The sequence below is a fragment of the Laetiporus sulphureus genome (genome assembly GCF_001632365.1).
Source record: "Laetiporus sulphureus 93-53 unplaced genomic scaffold LAESUscaffold_5, whole genome shotgun sequence".
In the NCBI taxonomy this organism is placed as follows: Eukaryota; Fungi; Basidiomycota; class Agaricomycetes; order Polyporales; family Laetiporaceae; genus Laetiporus; species Laetiporus sulphureus.
In genome coordinates this window covers 1,013,135-1,033,973 of record NW_024468514.1, presented here as the reverse complement: position 1 = coordinate 1,033,973, position 20,839 = coordinate 1,013,135, and the positions used below count along the sequence as shown (strand labels likewise).

The 20,839-nt window shown below is 53.0% G+C and overlaps 7 protein-coding genes across 7 annotated transcripts; 1 reads left to right on the top strand and 6 right to left on the bottom strand.

Annotated features, from left to right (window-relative positions):
• Positions 1–631: 631 nt before the first annotated feature.
• LAESUDRAFT_721885 (uncharacterized protein) lies at positions 632–1,730 on the bottom strand. The gene is made up of 2 exons (XM_040908094.1): positions 1,177–1,730; positions 632–1,111 (listed from the first exon to the last, which is right to left on the bottom strand). The coding sequence occupies exons 1-2, from the start codon at positions 1,610–1,612 to the stop codon at positions 975–977; spliced, it is 573 nt and encodes a 190-aa protein (XP_040768246.1). The 5' UTR covers positions 1,613–1,730; the 3' UTR covers positions 632–974.
• Positions 1,731–5,676: 3,946 nt separating this feature from the next.
• Positions 5,677–7,471, top strand: LAESUDRAFT_721882 (uncharacterized protein). Its single transcript, XM_040908093.1, has one exon. It carries the CDS (start codon positions 5,735–5,737, stop codon positions 7,136–7,138), a length of 1,404 nt encoding a protein of 467 aa, XP_040768245.1. The 5' UTR covers positions 5,677–5,734; the 3' UTR covers positions 7,139–7,471.
• A 261-nt stretch (positions 7,472–7,732) lies between these two features.
• Positions 7,733–11,170, bottom strand: LAESUDRAFT_721881 (kinase-like protein). Its single transcript, XM_040908092.1, has 11 exons — positions 10,282–11,170; positions 10,189–10,213; positions 10,060–10,127; positions 9,903–10,009; positions 9,438–9,801; positions 9,308–9,381; positions 9,179–9,256; positions 8,897–9,112; positions 8,687–8,834; positions 8,231–8,623; positions 7,733–8,168 (listed from the first exon to the last, which is right to left on the bottom strand). Exons 1-11 carry the CDS (start codon positions 10,795–10,797, stop codon positions 7,989–7,991), a joined length of 2,169 nt encoding a protein of 722 aa, XP_040768244.1. The 5' UTR covers positions 10,798–11,170; the 3' UTR covers positions 7,733–7,988.
• Positions 11,171–13,180: 2,010 nt separating this feature from the next.
• On the bottom strand, positions 13,181–14,911 carry LAESUDRAFT_694143 (Pkinase-domain-containing protein). The gene is made up of 2 exons (XM_040906183.1): positions 14,077–14,911; positions 13,181–14,011 (listed from the first exon to the last, which is right to left on the bottom strand). The coding sequence occupies exons 1-2, from the start codon at positions 14,663–14,665 to the stop codon at positions 13,248–13,250; spliced, it is 1,353 nt and encodes a 450-aa protein (XP_040768243.1). The 5' UTR covers positions 14,666–14,911; the 3' UTR covers positions 13,181–13,247.
• A 794-nt stretch (positions 14,912–15,705) lies between these two features.
• Positions 15,706–16,699, bottom strand: LAESUDRAFT_615001 (kinase-like protein; the record flags this gene model as incomplete). Its single annotated transcript, XM_040903200.1, has 2 exons — positions 15,706–16,067; positions 16,123–16,699. Coding segments are annotated over 2 exons (939 nt in total), but the record flags the coding sequence as incomplete, so codon positions are not given.
• Positions 16,700–17,080: 381 nt separating this feature from the next.
• On the bottom strand, positions 17,081–19,512 carry LAESUDRAFT_721876 (SET domain-containing protein). The gene is made up of 9 exons (XM_040908091.1): positions 19,138–19,512; positions 18,932–19,077; positions 18,708–18,872; positions 18,625–18,652; positions 18,428–18,573; positions 18,173–18,370; positions 17,946–18,123; positions 17,778–17,897; positions 17,081–17,716 (listed from the first exon to the last, which is right to left on the bottom strand). Exons 1-9 carry the CDS (start codon positions 19,409–19,411, stop codon positions 17,175–17,177), a joined length of 1,797 nt encoding a protein of 598 aa, XP_040768241.1. The 5' UTR covers positions 19,412–19,512; the 3' UTR covers positions 17,081–17,174.
• Positions 19,513–19,689: 177 nt separating this feature from the next.
• LAESUDRAFT_721875 (uncharacterized protein) lies at positions 19,690–20,752 on the bottom strand. Its single transcript, XM_040908090.1, has 2 exons — positions 20,288–20,752; positions 19,690–20,198 (listed from the first exon to the last, which is right to left on the bottom strand). Exons 1-2 carry the CDS (start codon positions 20,579–20,581, stop codon positions 20,082–20,084), a joined length of 411 nt encoding a protein of 136 aa, XP_040768240.1. The 5' UTR covers positions 20,582–20,752; the 3' UTR covers positions 19,690–20,081.
• Between the last annotated feature and the right edge of the window lie 87 nt (positions 20,753–20,839).

Below are 20,839 nucleotides of genomic sequence, written 5' to 3'. Positions count from 1 at the left end.
TGGACGTATGGCACATCGGAGTTCTTCGACCAGTGCATTTGTATGGGACCACCATGACCTTGGGCAAATGGCATGGTGGCACGTACCAAGGAATGGGTTGCGCGCCAGGATATTCAATGCTACCTTCCACCTCAGCGGAGTCCGCCTCTCATCTCGAGCACGGACAGTTCACAGCAGCTGACCAAGTTCGCCGAACGGTTCGTATCTGAGCGCAGCGATGTTCGCTACTAGCAGTTGAGCATCCGTTCTGTCACGAGATGCCCCTGCTGATGTCCTTCAATGCTAAAGCCCATTACCAGACACTCGGCGTCGGCGAAATAAATATGAGGTGCCTTGATGGACGCATTGCAGAGAAGGCGAAGCGCGGAGCGGACGCGGACGCGATATCCTTGCGCACGGCTGGGTACCTTGCATTGGGCTTGAGCCACTCTTGTGCCGGTGCGAATGAATGCCCGAAGGCTATGCCAGTAACATGGAAGCATTATTGGATTGATTCACTTCTCGGCAATAGCCACGGAGAAGTGTGGATTCTATGGAAGTGTGGTCTGTGAAGTGATAGGAGGTGAAATCATACGAAGTCAACCTAGCGGTCTTCCAGACCATATCAAGGCTCATCACCGATGCTATGTGGTCCGAGTCTAACTTATTGCGACGTTCGGTAGGTAGCTTACTGTCCGCTGTCCACGGCAAGATCACGGTGAAGCGGGCATAGTATAGCTCTAGTCCAATGCATAAGACAATCTGTCCAGACAGCCTCCGTGATACAACTACCAAACTTCCAAGTCATTACCAAATAGTACGATGAGTATGCGATGTACGATGAGAGGTCCGTGAGAACAAAGAAATACAAGCAGTATCATAGCGTAACGTAACTTCACCATGCCCTAAGTCCAACGAAAGTGAAGATTTACGTATAATCGTGCGACGACCTCATCGTAAACGAACGTCTATGTCCTGTCCAATGTACTGAAATACTAATGCAGAGCCTGCCGCAGGAGTGCATATCCAGATAAGAACATCACCGCTATGGTGGCGACGAGACTGACAAACGCGGGATGCGCGGCATATGTCGACCATGCGCCGTTCACGTTGCACCCCGAGCATGACCATTCTGTTGACGAGGAAGTACCTAGAGGGGTCAGCGACAATTATGCGCAGACGAGCACAGGTACCCACCGGACAACGGGGTATATGGCTGTGGCGAGTACATCGCAAACTGCAGGTCGCTGTTCGGCGCAAGGTATCCTGGCGAGGCTGCCACACTCGGACCTGAATCACCCCAAATCGACAGGGTATATGTCGCGACGGCGAGCGGCGTACTCGGGTTCGCCTGCTGGTACGACCACAGATCCCAGGTTACGGAAGTCGCTGTGCCGTTGATGATTCCATTTGTTGGGCCGACAGGGTATGTGTTACCGTTGTCGCAGACGGCAGAGACGGTGAGGTATGTCGGCGTCACGTAAAGATTGGTGAAGTTCCAAGCGAATGTGATGGTGTTCGACTCGGCGATTTTGAAGTACGAGGTCGCTGTCTGAGGCGGTTGGGTGATAGTGAGAGCACCATCTGCGGCAGTTGAGGGGATATCAACGGATGTACTGCTCGATGATGACATGACTTCTATGACTTCCAGCCGCTACGATGCTGCCTGCACGATGAAAGGAGTGGGCACCGACTGCGGGAGGTCGTGAACGTGGAGGTCAACGTCTGAGACGGTGAGGAAGGCCCCCGTTGGCAACGACCCATCCTGAGAATATGTGACCGTGACGACCACTCGTAACGCTGCGTGACTGTGGGCACGCCTGGCCACCGACCGTGACGGTGCCACCATACATGTCTTACTGGAATTGCCATGTCCAAATCCCTTCCTTGACACATTTCTGTTACTCATAGCACGGACAGAAACTGTTTTTCCACTCATCAACAGATCAAGAGCAATGATTAAGGGGCAATGGATTGTGATGGTTTCTGCTGGTCAGAGGAAGCGATCTCCTGGACTTCAATGACCTGGTCGGACTTGGACGATGAAGTCAATCAGGTGTGCTGCTGTCCCGAGAACACTTCTTGCTGGCTTGAGTGATAGAACATCCTGTCTGTAGCCTTCTTGCGTTTACAGCCGCAGAAGATGTTGTCTTGATAGCCTTCCTGTGTGGCTGTGAAGTGCCAAATCAGGTTGAATGTCCAGCAAGAAAGGAGAAGCAGAAGAGATACAAGAAATGCGTGCATATCTTCCAGTGCAAGACACGTCGAAGTCAGCTAACTCACAAATCACGTCGCCAAGAAGTACAATGGTAGAAAACTATGGGTCAGCTTTACCTATCTGTGCGCCGTAGCCGTACCTCATGTCATGTTCAGGTACATATTGCCTCACCCACGCGCGTGTATCGTCTATTGACAAGTCCATTCGCACTGCTCCGGATTTTGCGCTATCATCACGATCAAAATCCCACTGCCCATCCGATCCGTGCTCAGCAACACCATAGGACGCCGTCCTCCTTCCTGTGAATATTGCAAAAGGAGCATTCGATATATTGGTCAGTCACACCGCAAGCAAACGCTCTTGTATTGTCTTAAACCTGATATGGCCGGTCTGAAGAATGTTTTCCTTCCAAATGGCGTTCCCGGTCCGCTTATGTTGAATCGCCGGCCAGCCATGGACTATCAGGATTCATAAAGACGCTTCGCCGACGGTTTATCCTCGAGCTTTGCCCTCGTTCATCTCATTGACTCTCATTGATCCGATGAGCTACGGGACTGGGTTTTCGCTATAGCTGTGCTGGATGCGCATTTGGGCAGAATTCCTTGGCATCTACGAAGAAATGAACATGCTTTCTCTTGGCTTACTTCTCCGTGTCATTCATAGGCGATTTCTGCGAGGCGCATCTTAACGCTGATATGCGCATCGAAACGTTGTGATTCAAATCTCTCACGGAAGACTACTCAGTTGCCCGTTTTCCGGCCTCATTACCAGGCCTTTTGGTGGAAGCTCTATCTCGTCAAGATCATGTCTGTCGAGGATTCTGTGTAGGGCGGCCCACGCAAGATAGCCTGGATTGCGCATACACAAATTTGCCGCCTTCGGCTGCGAGTCGCTGACGAAGCAGGCCACTAGAATGATAATCATTCAAGAGCTAGGAGACCATCACAGTGTTTTACTGGTTGACAAAGTCATACCATTCGCCACTTTCGGAAGCATCACCACTCATCCGAGGATAGCATCTCCGTTACAAACTAGGCTCGCAGTAGGAGTATGTCTGGTACTATCTTGCGGCGTTTTCGACTAGCTGGGGTCACATCGGCGAAGGTAGAAGGCATAGCGTGCTGGACCGCTTGGCTGGCAAAGCGGCATGGCCCCGATTGGGCGAAGTCAATTTTGGGATGTCTCGGCCTCTCGGGACGTGCAACTTGCCAGATATGCACATGCCAGGTCTTTCTCTACGCTAGCATGGCTTACACGACTGTTTCGCCAACAAGCAATTCCACGCAGGTTTCAGTGTTCACGGGTCATTGGTGAAATTGTCCAACAGCTTCGCTCATGGTTTTTTCTCCTTGGCTGCTTGCTCTCAGACAAGGCCTCACTCTTATCAGTTTTGTCTGGGCATTCCAATGAAATTTGGGGCTTTGTCGGCTGGTTCTCGGCAGCAGTGCTGGTTCAATGCCACTTGCCTTCGAATCCGTCTTACTTCGTCTACCCGCTTGTCCCTGAGACCATCTCCTTATGCACAGTCACTATCCTTGAAGGCCACTAGCTCCAGCCTTCTTCCTGATATGTCTGCTCGTCGCTACAAGACCTCAGTTTACCGTGGGAGTGCAAATGACGAGAACTTCTTGTCATACTGTCTCAAGACTTTTGCCATACGTCTGAAAGTATGCTCGCATCCTCTTGCTTTGGCTCGACAATGCTTCTCCTATGATGATCGTTCATGCCTTTGCAGCCTCTGAGCACAGAGCTCCGTGGGAAAGCGAATTGGTATCGTCCAGCGTTCCCCGTTCACGTCTCCATGTCTTTCAATTCACCGCGGGCTCGACGCTTTGAACGTTTCATCTTTCGACTCGACTTGCAATGCGTTGAGCTCTGCTTCCTGACTATGTTAGGCGACCGGACTCTTGAGTCATCAAATGCTCAATTTCGCGCATAACGAGATTAACGTGTTCACCTCGTGAGTCTACCAATCACGCAAGCCAGGAAAGGGGTGCTTTTCAGAAGTGTTCCGTTTCGCCCAGGGTCTTAGCATTACAAGATAATTCCGAATTCGACATCAATGCCTCAACTAGCTCAGTGGCGTACCGACTGGTTCCTGAATCGAGGTCTCTCACTCCTGTTACGTGCTAGCAAGCCTCCGCAGATTCCTCGTATATCCGGAGGATACATCTGAGGCCCGCTTATGTGTCTTGGCTCGCAACGATTCCGGCTCCTATCTTCACACATACTGCTGTAGGGAACAACGGCCTTCTGGTACGAGATCTCCGGTGCCGTCTAGCTCTGGTCGAGAATCGAGAACGCTATCTCCGAGACTCGTACTGGATTATTGAAATTTGAGGTTGTTTCCTACCTACCGATATTGTGCTCTCTCCTACACGATAATCGATCAACGGTGGTAATGACTGTTTCTCGACGCTGAAGAAGTTGGCGCTGACCTGCTCAAGGCAGCGAAGTTCCTTCCACTTCCTGTCCAGTATCCACTCAGATCCCTCCCGAGTTCAAACATGTCAGAACATCACCTTATTTCGTCCTGGATTACGATATGCGAACCGAAGGTCGGCAACCGCTTCGTAGCTACAGGTTCCGAGGGTCTCTTCTCCGCTTCGATGTCCCACTCATAGAGAAGCCGCTCACCGCCTTGATTCTTTCTTCCTTTCTGCGTCGCAATGTGATGCTGTTGCGGTCATTGTCCACTTTTACAAGTCGTACGACACACATCAGATGATCTGAACTATGCCTTAGTCACAGCGTTTTCCCAGTGCATCAGGGAGGACATCGGTTTCAGAAGAGATATTCTGATACTGATGTCACACTCTCATCGCAGGCCATTCATGCTGCACCCACAAAAATCAAGACATGGTTCGCGTTCGATGATCATGTTCATGGCAAGAAGTTGGGAAAGCTATCCATTTCACCGAGGCGGGGCCAACTTTTGCTTCAGTGTTCTGCGGAAGTCCGCTTGATCTCAGGCCTTGCCGCCGGCTCGCCCTTCTGCTCGGTTCTTCGAGATTTTCTCACGGGGATTTGACTGCAGCTTTGGCAACACGAGCCGTCATTGTACTCAAAACGGTAGTCCACCAACCCAAGTAGCTTGGACTTTCCACTCAGATCATTGTGCCGTTCCTGTCTGAAATGTTCAGGGAATTATATTGCAAAACGAAGCCTTTGATTGGTCTCCGGACGGCAAGCATCCGATGGGGCGATTGCCCTGCGACAGATCACGCCCAGCACTGGCAGCAACTTCACTCGCTCATACATCAATCATGATCATGGAGCGTCTCACCGTATATTAAAAAGTTGAATTCGCGTGCTCATCAGCAGCCTGCGCACTCGATGATACTAGCGCATAAGGACGCGGTAAGTTTCAGCTTTGTTGCCCAGTGTTCCCGCGATGTCGGTGAATTTCATTGTGATCTGATGGGCGAGTCCCGAACCCCTGGATTCACTCATATCATGGAAGGAAGGCTGCCTTCTTCGACCGCTCCGACTCGCCTTACTTTTGCCGCTGCACTTGGTTTTTTGCCTCTCACATCTATGAGCTGTCCGCCTTCTGTCACCTCACCTTTTACTCCTACGCCCATCCCACCCGTCCTTCATCCACACCGCACAGGGCCGCACGTTGCTAGGCAGCAAGGCTTGTATCCCCCTCCCAGCAGGCGCAGAACCCAATCGGAGAAGTTCCCAGGAGCAGGTCTAGGTTCAGGCTTGGTTTCACAAGTTGCACGGTCATCGGACAAATACTGCCAGTTCAATATGCCAATAGGAATGCTCGGCTCATGGGTGGCTCATGATAGACTGCCCAAAAGGCGAGTCCCTATTGTGAAGCCCGTCAAAACGGATGGAGGCCCCACTTCAGATTCCTCCAGTGCCGACATGTCCTCCCCAGCGACCTCCACATCGCTCTCTCCTCTTCCCACTCCCGTCTCTGCCACGGGCGACTCATACTTCACGATGTCCTCCAGTAGCTTTGCCAGTTCTTTAGCCTCGAATCTTGCCGATAACCGGGCCATCGAGCGTCGTATCCATTGCCATGGAATAGTCCTCACTCCATCGCAGTCGAAATCGGAGGATGAACAGCCCAAACGCTCAGAGCAACTCGACCGCTCTCCGTATAGGCAGAGTCGGACAGTAGGCATGGACCGTGCTAGTCATAGTGCGGAGAGCGTTCTAGCCTTCATGCACCCTGCTCCTTCTGAGTCGTCATTAGCAGTATCTGTCGCTTCAGATCGGCCCAGAGGACATTCTCCGAAGGAGCAGACGATGAAGCCTGCCTCACAACGTCGTGTCCAGCACCGTCGTCGGAAGAGTGACAATTTCTCGCCGTTCCCCTACTTCGCCACGCCACTCGTGTTTTCGTCTGTCAATCCACATCTTGCGATGGTTCCCACTCTTCCTCCTGTCGCAGAGTCGTCCTCGAATCCGAAGCCGAAGCCGAAGAATAAGGAGAAAATGCGCCCTAAAACCGCTTCTGCAGCGGAAAGGGCCCCTTTACCCGCGCCGCCAGAGCCTACAGCTCGTGCGCTGGATGACACTCAACTGCCTTCCCATTCCTCCTCGCTGTCCAGGATAAACCTCAAATGGATGGTTCCCAGCAAGCGACTATTTGGACGCCAAACTAACGACACCGCTTCCCTGCACAGTTTGCATTCACACCCGGAAGATCCGGATGCCCATTTACTCCCAAGAATATATTCGCTCCCGCTCACATCGAACGTCAATGATGATCAGGAGCCCTCCGCGACCGCGAGGACGGCCGCGTCAGTTGACCCACCGCAGCCCAGCGAGGGGCATGATTCCCCGGCCCCCGAGCCTGAGGACGATCGCAAGGTGGAGATTGCCATCTTGAAAGTGAAGGGCGATGTACGAGAGGAGAGCGATCTTGGCGAGGTCATACCGAGGCTGCGCAGGCTCAGGGCGCCGACAAGGAGGAAGCTATAGCGCGGAGCCATTACCATCACTGTGCACGACATCGGCGATGATGCATCGTTGAAGATGTGGGTCGGTGTCAGTGTTCTTGATAGACAGATAGACACGGCAATTCCGGGGCGGTTGGTTCCCTTGCAGGCATGGGATCATGCATATCATCATGATAATCGCTCATCCTTTGAGGATCCGTTAGATACATTCTTTTCCGATTCCACACTCTCTACTCTTTCCAATGTAGTCGAACTTCAGGCTAGTCATGTATCGATAAATGCTGCGAGTTTTATATCATTCGTATTGATGACGCTGGTTCCATAATATCCTGGTAATTACAACCACAACGATTGTCCACGGAGTCTGGGCCTTGAACAATGCCCCTCCGACAGTACGATTGAGCACGAAGATTGTACTGAACTAGTACTGAACAGACTCACCGAGAAATTGCTACTTGCATTGCAGGCAAATAGTACTCTGTCGCCGACAGATAGCGAATGTTGTGACTGCAGATGCGCAACGTCGAGTGACTGTGCTATATGCGCCATCACACGCTTGCCTCAAGCCAATCCGGGTTGGATTATCATCATGCTCGTAAATTACTCGCCTATCCAGCTCGTCTTTCGCATCGCGAAGAACTAAACCAATGCTATACCACGTTCTAGATACAAATACAGATGGTGCTGGCAAACTGACTACATCCGCAAGTAGGATACTAACATATGCATGTGCAGACAAAAAAAGTCCCATATATTACTTGACAAAATGACGCTTACTGCACAAAACAAACTTGAGAACTTGCGTGAGACTGGGACAATAGCCTTGAGACTTGAGGTGTGTTCGACCTGGGAGGGAAGGGAGATTGACCGCGCTAGACACAACACCTGCCTCCCCAGCACGCGAGCTTGACAAGCGAGACATGAAGAAGGGCCAACACGAGCGTCGGCCCAAGCCCGTCAAACCAGGTATCCATCACGGCCAACGCAAGGATAATAGTCGTGATGAGCGGATGAAGCGCCCCATCAGGACACATATGCGATATGCTCAACACCTGCAACGCAAACCCGTCAAACCCGACATGCTGAAGTGAAAAGACAAGACATTTCTGCTCACCTTCACAACCAAAAATGCCGCCTTCACCGTACGCAACCACACAATGCGCGGGATGCGCACGTGCACCTGCTTCTTCCCGACCTGGATCGTGCGCGTCCACACCCCGTTCGTAGTTAGCGGCGGGATGACAGATATGGGAATACTGAGCAGCGGAGTCTTCCCCACGCGTTTCTCGTATACGGCGCCTTCTGGTTCTGGCGGCGCGGCCATAGGCGAGGGCGCGTTGCTGCCTTCCGGCTCTTGAGACACGTGTGCATGCAGCGCAGGGCTGCCCTGCAGCTCCAGCTCGGACTCCGGCGCGCTCATAAGCGAGGCGGCGCTGTGGAACATCCGGCGGAGCGGGACAGGAATGAGCGATCCTTGACGGACTGGTATGGGTGAGATTGGGTCAAGCTGCCGATGCAGGTGGCTTGTAAATGGAAGCGAGAGTTGGAATGGATTCAAAGGTATACTTACACGACCCTCGCGAAGGGCGCCAAGCACGCGCTCAGCAGACGGACGAGCCGAAGGATTGATGTTCAGCAAACTCTCCAATAGAAGCAAATACTCCGGCGGCAAACGCCTCGACTCGAATGATGTGACCAGAGCACTGGAAGACCGGAATCTGTTGGGCAGCAGTACTTCAGCCATCTTTGGTCCTTGCGAGAATGGTGGTCAAATGCGTACCCAGTATATGTCTGCACCTCTCTCTCAAGTGCATCGGCGATCTCTTTCCCATCTTCCCTGTCGTCTGCCATGCCATCAGATGCATGCGGGTATGGCAGCTTGAAGAAAAGGAGCTTGTGAAGAATCATGCCGAGGGACCACATGTCCGATTTCGAGTCAACCTGTGAAAGAACGCCCGAGGGTGATGGCAGGGATTCTGGTGAAGAGTACTCGAGTCTGCACATAGAACATGGGCTCGTAAATGCTGCTGTTCATCGTAACGTGATCGGTGAGAGTACATACGTGCCAGTGTTTCCGGACCTCGCCCGTGACTTGAGCATGTCTTGCGACGTGCCAAAGTCAGACAGCATTGCCCGAGGTCTGCATGCTTGTCAGCATCATCGAATCGCGAGGATGTTGAGGTTAACATACATGAGACGGCCCTCATCCCACGTCAAGAGCACATTTCCTGGCTTCAGATCGAGATGCAGGATCGACTTCTCATGCTGCATTGGAGCCTTCAGTACGGTCACATTCTGCACATCAACGCACAACCACCCACCAGAAACGCGAGCCCCGACACGATATCCCCAAACAAGCCTCTCACCTCTTCCGCACTTAAAAGATGCACCGCTTTCCAGTCCGCGGGTGCCTTCCCGATGGCGGCGCCGCCTGCACTCAGCCCGAGCTCGCGCTTGAGACGTTCCCGGTCCGCTGGTGCCGCGCGCTGCAGCTGGCGAAACGCCCTGATGCGAGCGGTGCGCGACTGCGGGCCAGCGTCGGGCGAAGGCGACGCCTCGGAAGCAGGAAAGTCTGTTTGAGATGCAGATTTGCCTGCGTGAACGTGCGGGAGATTCGCGCGCCGACCGAGCCGGGACTCTATGAAGTCGTCCAAACTTCCACCCTCTGCCCATTGCATCAACACGCTGTGAAAAGATCATTCAGATTCGGTGAAGCGTGCATTTGCGGACGCGGGCACGTGACAATGACGACATGGACACACGAGGAGGGAAGAACGGATGCTCACTGTAACGTGGGTACTTGCGGGCCAAACGAGGAGAATTGGCACATCTCGAGCCAGGTGTGGTGATAGGTGATGATGTTCGGATGGTGCAGTCTCTCCAGCAGGCGAACCTAGCATTGGGTCAGCCTTGAGCGAAGAATGGCGGGCGGTGCAACCTGACCTCTCGGAGGATGTTGAGGAGATAGGAGTGCGATTGACCGACAGCGATCTTCTTCACCGCAAAATGGCCTGCAGCAATGGGTGAGACAAAGACATAGGCGACGAGCGTCCCAGCAGAATGTTGACATACCAAGTGTATTCCCGTCCAAAACGTGCTATCGCAATGGGGGTATCTGCGTTGAACCCTGACCATGGACCGAATCGCGAAACATCTGGCACGCACCTGGCAGAGAAACACACTCCCATTCGCACCCATCCCCAATCTGCCCTCTTCCTTGAAGAACGCCTTGAAGTACCCCTCCGCCATACTCTCCTTTCTGAAAACTCCCTGCCTGGAACCTGTGCCCGTTGAGGCGCCAGGGATCGACCGAGTCTCCTGCGGGGTGGCCGGACGAGAGGCAGATTCGTTCGCAACCTCCAGAAGCTGGAAGTAATTCGGTACCCTGCTCCGGGGACTGCCCATCTTTTCACCTTCAAATTCGCTGTTCAAGGCACCTTCTGCGTCCTGCTCGGCGTGGTGCTCCGTAGGTAGGAGTCGGTTGCAGTATGGACAGCGACTACCTCTGCGGCTGCGGACGAGCCCCGAGCCGGAATGTGTGCGCACAGAGAGCGCGTGAGAGGTCGCATTGTAGAGCACAACCTGGTTCGAGACGTGGAGGATGGGCTGCCATTCGGGGTCGAGGGGCGCAAGTGCAACGAGCGCGCTGCTCGGAGATGGTGGTTCGCTCTCGTCGAACATCGCGCGGCACTTCTTCAGCACGCAACTGGAAAAGTCTTCAGCACGCAACTGGAAATCAGTGAGTGGTAGTCCGAGGTTGAGAGACGGACTGATTGCGAGGGCTGGTGACGCTGTGGGGCTTGGGCCGAGGCGCACCGAATATGTCAGTTCAACTTCAGGTTCAGTCAAGGTTCAGTCAACGTGCCGGAAAGAGTCACCGGTTCAGAGCACGAGGGTTACAACCAATGACAATGAGCAATGTGAACTCATTCGAGGTGCGCCTGGAAGACCTCGTGCTACAGCGCAGCGACTTACATCGCCACCGCTGTCCACCTTCGGCAGTTGCCGCGCGCCGCCTGAGCCTCCTCGCATCGCCAATTGTCCTCCCCATCCGTCTCTTATAGCTCGAAATCCACTTGCTGAAGACGTCGGAAAAGGGATGATGGTGACGTCTTGTGCGACGTTAGCGGCGTTCGGTTGGGTGAGTGCTACCTGGTGGCGTCCGCCTCAGCATAGCAGTTGGTGCCAACCTGATACGATTTAGCAGCATATAGCAAAATGATGAACGAGGCGAAACCGATGTGCCGGAAGGCCAGAGACACGAGCACCTGACAGGAGGACAGCGCGAGAATACCGAGTGTCAATGATGGCTTGATTCTCCCGGTGCAAGCGTTGTCTTCTCTCACCGTTGCAAGTTGACAATCGTCGCACCGCAGTCGACGACGTATCCTCGGACCTCTTGCGTCTTGGGGTCGCTGTGCAGAGCTGGGGTCGATGCGTGAGGGTGCAAGATGAAGCCGAGTCTGCAGCTCGAACAGGAAGCAGAGCTGTATTGATACCGTGGTGTAATTAAGAGCTGTACGTTATCGTGATACTCGAGGCCATGCAATTACCTTCCACCTGTTTCCTCAGTATTCCATGTCTGATGTTCTATGAAGGGATAGGTCAATGAAGTCATTCGTGTCCAGAAGGGCCGGCCTCCCCATTTCCAGCCGTTGTCCTGAGGTTCACGGCCGTGTGCAAGGCTCACTTGCAATGTCTGTGGCCTGGCCCTGGACAAGCATGCAAGCGCCTATGTGATTGAGCATTCGTTCTGGAGTCCGAGGCGAGTACTTCTCAAACCAGAGCCTGCTACAAGTCTTCTGCATGGCAGGAATAGACGAGATCGTAGGGGCAAATAGATGCTCCAGATGCGCGGACCAGTCCAGCACTAGACGTAGACGAGTGGTTGTAGGGTCCAGAGGTCTTCACGTCTTGAGAAGCCAGCGCATACTTATTGGAGCAGAGACCTGAAAGCATCGCAATCTTGGCATACATTGCTGCTGCTATTCTACTGATATTGATCTAGAGGTCGGTAGTTTTTTTTCGCTCAATATATGCGCACTTACATCTGTGCAGTCATGTTGTAGAAGCTTCTCAGACATGCCACTTTGTCCATAGTAGATATCGGCAAAGCCTAGTTCAGACACAAAAACCACCACTCAAGGCGACGCTAGTATGCTGAATGAAATGCTTAGTGCTGTAAGCCATCTCCCGAACGATAGACGTCCGAAGCGGCCGTCCAGGCTGAAGGGCCCAATGAGCATTACGCGTCGCACCTTGTCAATGCTGAGGCTGGAAGATAAATCCAAATATTGTATACTCGGTTTGCAGATGTATGAGTCGTCGAGGAAGATGCTGAGCTGTGAAGCCCACAGTATACATATTTGCGCCACATGCGCGACGCGTTGTTGTGGATTGTGTACGTGTGCGAACTTGCAGATGTCGGCGCCGACGGTGACGTCCCTTCATTCTCTCTGCTGATCATCGCTTTTCCTGCGCTTATTTCGAAGAAATATCTCACTGACCAACACGTACAGCTGTATAACTCAAAATGTGATGGTCACACCGAGAGGTACGAGGCCTCAAATGTTTCGGGTAGTGTGTAAATCTCATGCCGCGCATATAGTTGAGGAACGGTCGCCGCGAGTTGCTCACGATCTGACTGTAGCATGACAAGCACTAAATAGAGAATTTAAGGTGGTGGGACGGTTGAGTCTACCTCTTGTCAAGGAAGACAGGCCATGCCCTCTCTGCACCCGTCAATTAAGAATCATCGAGACTCAATTTCACATTCAATGTCATGGCTTTATGTGATCTTTTTCATTTTGGTATGTGTATACAATGCCCATTCTGACGACTAACGTCATCGTCCGAGGGTCCATGAATATGTAAGTGCGTAGCTGTCCATGCAGCGGTGTCCATGTATGATGTCCGATATCACAGAGTCCAATGTCTCTCTTGTGTCCAAGTCTATAGTGTCCGATTGCGCAAGTCCGTGAATAAAGTAAGTGATAAGTTATGCGTGTGTCCGAGTCATTGATGTTTGTAGGTATGCATTTCGTTCTATTTGTTGTTCATCGTGGTGATGATAGAGTAATGTGATCCGACTCGACGTCCTAGGGCCAGCCTGAGACGTCGGCGATCGCGGATTACAACGACAGAGAGCACATCTCGAGACGCTCTAGGAGATTGAGCACTGATGGTGCATGCGCTGGGCGCTTCTTTTCCGACGCGACGACAGACTTAAGAGCCTCCCCAAGGCTCTCCGCGAAATCTGGTATCTCGACCGTGGGACCTTGTGAATACGATCCGGGGGTGATCGGTCCCGCGCTCTCGATACCAGAAGTGGAGGTGGAAGAGGAACTGGAGGTCAAGGACGACTTGGACCCGTCGAAGAAGGTGAAGAGGGTGTCACTCTCCTGGTATACTTCATCGGGGTCCAAGCTGGTGATATCCGCCTCTTCGAGGTGGGCGTCCTCGACCTCGTCTTCTGCCTCCGTGCTCGTCGCCGCGGCGCACTCGTCCCAGCACTTGCCATTCTGCATCACGCAGATCCCCTCTTCGGGGGTGGTAATGGCGTCCTCCGGAGGAGGCGCGCCCATGGCAGCTGTGACAAGCTCGTCGTCGCGCATGAAGAAGGTGTCGATCTCGAGAATGGCTAGGCGCAGCTCCGGGATGGAGATGCGTTCAGCCGGCTGGAGAGCCAGGATGTTATTGATGAGGTGGCCAGCAGCCCTCGAGATCGGTACCATCTTGTGGAAGTGATATGGGTCCATGAGGAAGTCCGAAAAGTCCGGATCTTCCGAATGCGCTTTCTGCCAGGGGACTCCGCCGGTGAGCATGTTGATCAGGATGATGCCCAGCGCCCAGATATCTCCCTGCTTGGTGGGATAGGCCTTGAAGCCTGTCTCCTCTCCAAGACATTCTAGCAGTGAAACGTCAGTCTCTGTGGTATGGATGATGACAAGCGTTACTCACCAGGACTCATATACTGGAAGCTTCCGCATCCCCACGTGTTACTGAGGGGATGACGGGTCGCCAGACCGAAGTCGGCGATATAGACCTCGCTCCCGTCCGCACTGCAGAGGATGTTCTCCGGTTTCAAATCACGGTGAAACACTTTTTTCATGTGACACGCGTAAACCGCATCCAAGATCTGCAGGAACACCTTGCGGACGAGCTCGTCCTTGTCCAAGAACGCATCATTTACGCACAGACGGAACAGATCGCCGGGACAGTAGTCCATCACGATGTAGATGAACTTGCTGTCCTCGAACGTGTCCTGCACCGTCAGCACGTTTGGATGGTCCGAGACGAGCTCCTGCAGCATGACCTCCTGGTGCTGGTGTATGCTATCCGTCACCGTAGGACCAGCCTTACGGACGATCTTGATAGCGCACTGCGCCGGAGTCTCGCTGCCGGAGGAGGTCGGGGCTTGCAAGTCGTACGCGTGGTACACGACTCCACAGGCGCCAGCGCCTAGGACCTTCGTGCACTCGTAGCGACCGCTATTGAGCGAACGGCCCGTGAAATCGGGCAGTTGGCTGGCCATCGATCCGGGATGCATCGCGTTGAACAGGGGGATAATACGCGAGAGGACGGATGTGAGATGGTAAGACGGGAACTTGAACTCTCGCTGCCATTTGGGTTGGCTTTTTATGTATTTTTCCTACGGAGACGGATGCTCTGCACATTGCCACGGAAAGCGGCAGCGCATATCGTAGAGCGCGACATCCGCCACATCCAGACCTCACTTTCCACGGCCGAATACCAGCATTGGTCAAGATTGTAACCGGACGCGGATACAAATTATACAGGCTAAATGCTATCCGTTGTGATTTCGACTGAACCGCTTCAGGTCACTGAAGAGCCTAGATTCATTACCACGGTCAAGATTCTAATCCGACAAAATGTTTGAGGGCAACGAGACCTCATCCGCTTAGCAGATGTTCATCGTGAGTGTACTTGCAGATTATTAAAAATCGCTCATAGCCGCTTCCGAAATAAGACATGAGATGACGTTACGATAGTCATATCATGGACATCGGTCAGAATACATGCTGCATGTAATCTTCAAACAACTGCCCTCCGCCTCCTAAAGTGGAACAGATTCCGTAACAACTGCCGCCCAGGATAGTCCCGCTTCTGCTTGTCGGATGCCTTATTCCCGTCCAATGGTTCTCCTAATCCAGCCTCCAGATCCAGCTCCGGAACGGCGACAGCGGGGTCTTGAGCGTGGGTTTCCGGTGTGGCCGGACCATCGGTGTCTTCTGAACTCGAAGCGGTGTCGTATAATGATGGCGCCGAGGAAGCTTGGATGGCGTTGTCGTGGTGGTGCTCATATACAGCACGGTTGGAGACTGAAGACGATGGTGATCCAGACGTACCCGAGGTGAAGACACCTTGTGGCTGGGAGGGAACGGGAGACGGAGAAGCGTCAGCATCTCCACATGGTTGCCCATCGGTTATGGGACTTGCGACTGCGCCACCAGAGCGCACATTGGAAGCATCAGACGCGCTCTCGGCGTCGATAGTTGAATCCAGCGATGCCGTTTCCATCGTCGAAGTGGACGACTCGGAAAGCGAGGGCGGTGCCTCTCCAATAGCAAGAGGATAGTATGATTTCCAGCAGCGCTTGGCGTTGACGGATGCGTCGGCGAGCTCCTCTTCGCTCATATAGAACGTATCAAGGTCCACTATGAGCCGACGCATCGTGCGGAGGTCGATAGAGTCTTTAGGTAACGGGGTGAATACGCGCGCCAGGATGTCGTGCATGCCCTGCGAGATGGGCAGCATGTACCGGAGCACATGGGTGTCCTCGAGATATTGGCCGTAGAATTGGTCCTCCCGGACGGCCCGCGCCCAGGGATAACGCCCAGTGACCATGTTAATGAGGATGACGCCGAGTGCCCATATGTCGGCGCGGCGAGGATTGTAAGCGAGGTGAACACCGTCTGCATTGATGCAATCTGACCACGACCACATCAGTCGTACTTTCATTTCTTGCAAGTGGGAGCAACTTACCTGGGCTCATGTAAGATCCAGTGCCTGTGCCGAAACTGGTGCAGTGTAGCTGTTTGGTCGCGAGACCAAAGTCGCTGAGATAGAGGTGGGTGGCGTCCGCGCTCACGAGGATATTCGCAGGCTTCAGATCTCGGTGGAAGATGCCGTTTTGGTGGCAAGCGTCCACGGCGTCGATGAGTTGCAAGAAGAGGTTTCTGATGAGTACGTCGTTCCTCGCAATCGTCATCCTCTCGATGAGCAGTTTGTGCATGTCGCCTGAAGGACAATAGTCGAGGACGAGGTATATGAACTCGTCATCGCGGACTATCCGGTGCAGTTTAATGATGTTGGGGTGTCCCGAGACGTACTTGTGACAGGAGACCTCTCGGGCCTGAAGCCTGCCATAGCGCGTAAACGGGTCTGCAATAGGAACCACCTTGACGGCGTAGAATGTGAATTGTCCGGAAGGAGCCTTGCGATCCCTCGCACGGTATATAGTTCCATGGCAACCAGCACCAACGAAGTTCAAGAGTTGGAGGCGGCCATCATCGATGACCTTAAGGGAGAGGTCGGGGACTCGACTTTCCTTGGAAGGCATCACAATGGCAATGACAGTGAAAGATTGTGTGTGGGTGTAAATGGTGACAGTAACGAGTTGGGTGCGTACAGTTGAGCACATTGGCCATCAGCTTTATATTCGAACGCCGAGACTGCTGTTCGGGACGGATCTGCAGGAAACTCGGATGAGGCCATCCGAGATTCCTGCATATCCGTTGCGCAACACCGCTGGTCCGACTCCGTTGCAATTTGGACTGCTGCTAAACACCAGCGCTCCGTGGACAATGCTGCCAATGTTTTGCATCGCATCGATGGTCGATAGGTTGACGCGTGACGGTCCAGATCGTAACATACCAGCTCTCGATACTAATGTGCACTGACTTGCCGTTTATGGGACATGACTTGCAGAATTGTTCTCCTCTTCGCTTCAACGTTTCCTATTTTATAACATTGTAAAATTACTCAGCAATGGTGCCAGGTCGACTTACAAATCTACACATCATCTACTTTTGCATTTACTGCTGCTGTCCATTTGCCTTTCCAGCATTCGCGTCCTCCAACACGTTTTTGATTCCCTGCGTCCACGCACCCAGTTCCTTCTCCAACCGCACAATCGCCTCTCTGACCTCGTTCGCGACGAGTCCGCCGCCATTACCTACCCCGAAACCCACCATAAGCTCGTCCCGTGCACGTAGCAATGTCTCATACGCGAGCTTCAGGCGCGGCGCGCCGGACGGAGGGAACCGCTCTTTGGCCACAGAAAGTTCGGCCGGCGGGGCCGGCTCGTCGACCGCGAGCAGCTTGCCAAGTTCAGCGAGCGCGATACCGCGCACAGGATGGCCATGCGGCAGGACAGCGGTTAGCCCGACGGTGTAATTCCGCGCGGTACGGATCGTCTCGTCGAGCGTGTCTTGCGTGAGCGAAGAGGATAGCGACGCGATGAGCAGCTCCTTGTGCAGGCGAGTCAGCGGGAGGAGCGGGTGACAGGACGGCGTGAGGTGCGCGGAGATAAGGATGGGGAGCATATTGGTCGTGATGTGTTTGGCCCTCACGGGGTCTGCGGAAGTGGGACGTGGTGAGAACGGCACAGATAAGTGGCATGCGAGTATCATACGAGCCTCTGAATTGCAAAGATGTCGCCTTGTCCAGCGCTTCCTGACCGACGCGAATAGCGTCGATGACGGTATCCGTGTCTGAAACGATAGCCTTGCACTTGACACAACGACTCATGGGATCTTCTGCACGTATTGTCAGCTCAATCCGCTCAGCACGCTGATCATACTTACCATCCGCTGGCGCGGGGCACGTCCCACCACAGGACTTCGGGCACCATATGGACTCCCGAGGATCAACAGCCAATGCCTTCGTGCACAAGCGACACTTGCAGGTAAAGTTGTACGTCTCCTGAAGTTCTTTCTGACGGACGTGCTTCGGAAGCGTGACGTCGATGTACGAGGTGATAACCTGACAGAGATGAGTGACGTGCGAAAGGACCAATGAATACAAATTATACCTCTTCATCCGGAATAATAGGCTTGATTGAGACCAGATGCATGAGTGGTTCTTGCATCTGTGGATTGCTTGACGTGCGAGGGAATACAATGACAGCGTTCGGGTCGCAGGAATGATTCGCGAACGCGATTGTCGGACAAACCGAGATACCAATAGGTGTAAGGCTAGGAGACGTCAGAGTGAAGGTGTTTGTAGTGAACTATAAGAAGATTGACATTAGGCCACATCCAAGCTTGATAATGGTGGTTTAACCTACTCGAGAGATTAGATCAACCAGGTCTCCTGCGGACGTCAACCCGTACGGTTGGAGTTCAAGTGGCGACGACACTCCCAGGTAGCGAACAACAGAATGGGCAAGGTGTGTATGCGACTCAAATGCGGACGGCTGTAGAGACGATCTGTCTACAGTCGGAGTGAGCATGCGGTCATGCACGCATTTCGCCAACGACTCACGAGATTGCATCATGTTGTATTCTTTCGTCTACAATCCAGCAGTAAGCGAGCCGGAAACGGTGTATTCGATCGTTATGGCTTACCCATGCGCTGTCTAGACCTTCCTTCTGCTGGCTCCACAAAATCCTTCCCAGGCATCTGACACCATCTCCCGGAATTGCCGCATCGGACGACGGTGCGGCTTGCGCCCACTTCTGTATTGCATCACATTCGTGCTTGTGTACGGACCAATCGTTGTTTTGGCATTGCTGTAGGAGTGGGAAGGTCATTGATAATGTAGGACGCTAGGGCGAATGAACGTACATACAGAGTTGCAGTAATGTACGACACGGCAGCGTGTACATCGCTTGAGCCCGCTTTGAGGAGAAGGTCCGCAGCAAAACGAGCAATACGCGTCGAGATACGAGGTAGAGAGCACGCTAACGTGCGGCTTGGTCGCCATCAACACGCAGCCTGAGCATTTATGAAGGATACTCAGAATCTTTTTGTCTTAGATATAAACGTAGAATATACCTGCTTTGAAAGCACTCTTTGCATACATCCCTCGGCCCGTCTCACAAGAGTGTCTGATCTCCAGTGAGGAAGGCAAGGCGCGGTGCGTGTTCTCGAGGCGTACCACTTCAAGCGGCTTGGATGCGAGACGAATCTCAACATCCTCTGCGAGGTCCACGGACGAAGATGGTGCTGCCTCATCTTCTCTGACGTCCGATATAGTAGAGATGGGTGCCTTGACGAATGACTTGGCCTCTTTGGCCTTGCGAGCAGAGTGTAAATTCGAGAAAGACATGCAGTCCCAGTGAAAGTATAAGTAAATTGAAGCAGACCTAGTAAAATTGATTTGAATTAGATCTTGAATAATAGGTCCCGAGGAAATGAAGTGGACCGGAAGCACGACAGAAGTCACGCGCAAGCTCACGCTGCTGGGAAGGTGGGCGCCTATGTCGATCGCTATGTATGGCTACAACCTGCGTTTTAAACAAGGCCAAACAACCGACGTGCATTCGCGGGCCACAAGGGCGGCCCATTAGTACAACTTGTCCTCCTCCGAGTAGCAATAGTCAAGCTTGGTGTAACTTATACTATTTCTTGGTTGGACGATGCTCGCAGTTTGCAACAAACACTATGCCTCTTAGGGGGGTAAGTAATAAATGGTGTTCGGTTGTTTATATCTAGCAACTCAAATAACAAAACATTGGAACATCCAGGAGCAAAGCAGGCAGATATACACATTCAGTATTTAGGCAGGGGATTATAGATTTCTTCAGAGGAGAGCCCATATGGAGACATGGGTGGGTGACATGAAAGAACGTGGGATTGTGCTATAAAATGGAGGGTATCTCAGGTATGAATATCATCAATGGAACCCATAAACAACGTCATAAATAACCGAGTCTGGATGAACGAGAGGACCATCAGGTAAACATCTTTAGGTTATTGAAGCATCAGAGCATCATTGATCAGTCGGAGGCGGTGTGCGTAGACGGTGACACACGCTTGAATGCGGATGCCGATTCGCTATCGAGGCGCTTGAAGAAGTCGTCTTCGGACTCATACGGGGACGGGCCCGAATTTATCTGCAGACGTCCGGGTGATGTCAATGTATGTTCGTGAAGAGGGTTCGTAAAGTGGGAGTGGCAGCAGCGACACATGTCCGTTCACTCACCCATTTGCCTAGAACCTCAGCCAGGCTCCTCACCTCCGTCGGGCTGAACATAACATCCTTTCCCTTCTCCGCGTGCAGCCTCAAGAGCTCGGGCAGCGTCCGCTTTCCAGCACCTGCCTCCGGCAAACCCGTCCTTGCTACTCCACCCTCACCAGCATCTCCTAGGGTCCCTGCGTTGGACAACTCAAAATTGCCACGTATCTCCGAGGTACGATCCCAGTTCTCTGTCTCGCTGACAGAGCTCGGGAGATGTAGCGACAGCTTTGGCAATGAGGATTCGGCTTCGTTGCTCATCGTGCTTTGGTAGGATTTCCGGTTTATGCGCGAAGAGAAGAGGGACGAGATGGAGCGTAGGAGCAGACACTGCGGACAACGCACAGCACGACAGCAATATGATGAAAGCACTTAAAACAGCGAGGACATCATTCATGTAGCAGCGACCGAGAGAGGAGTGAAGAAGGTAAGTGCACGTGCACGGCCGCCACACCAGGCGCGCAAAGACAACGCGATCGAAACGCGTCTGTGGCGCGGCTAGCGCGAGTTCACGCATTT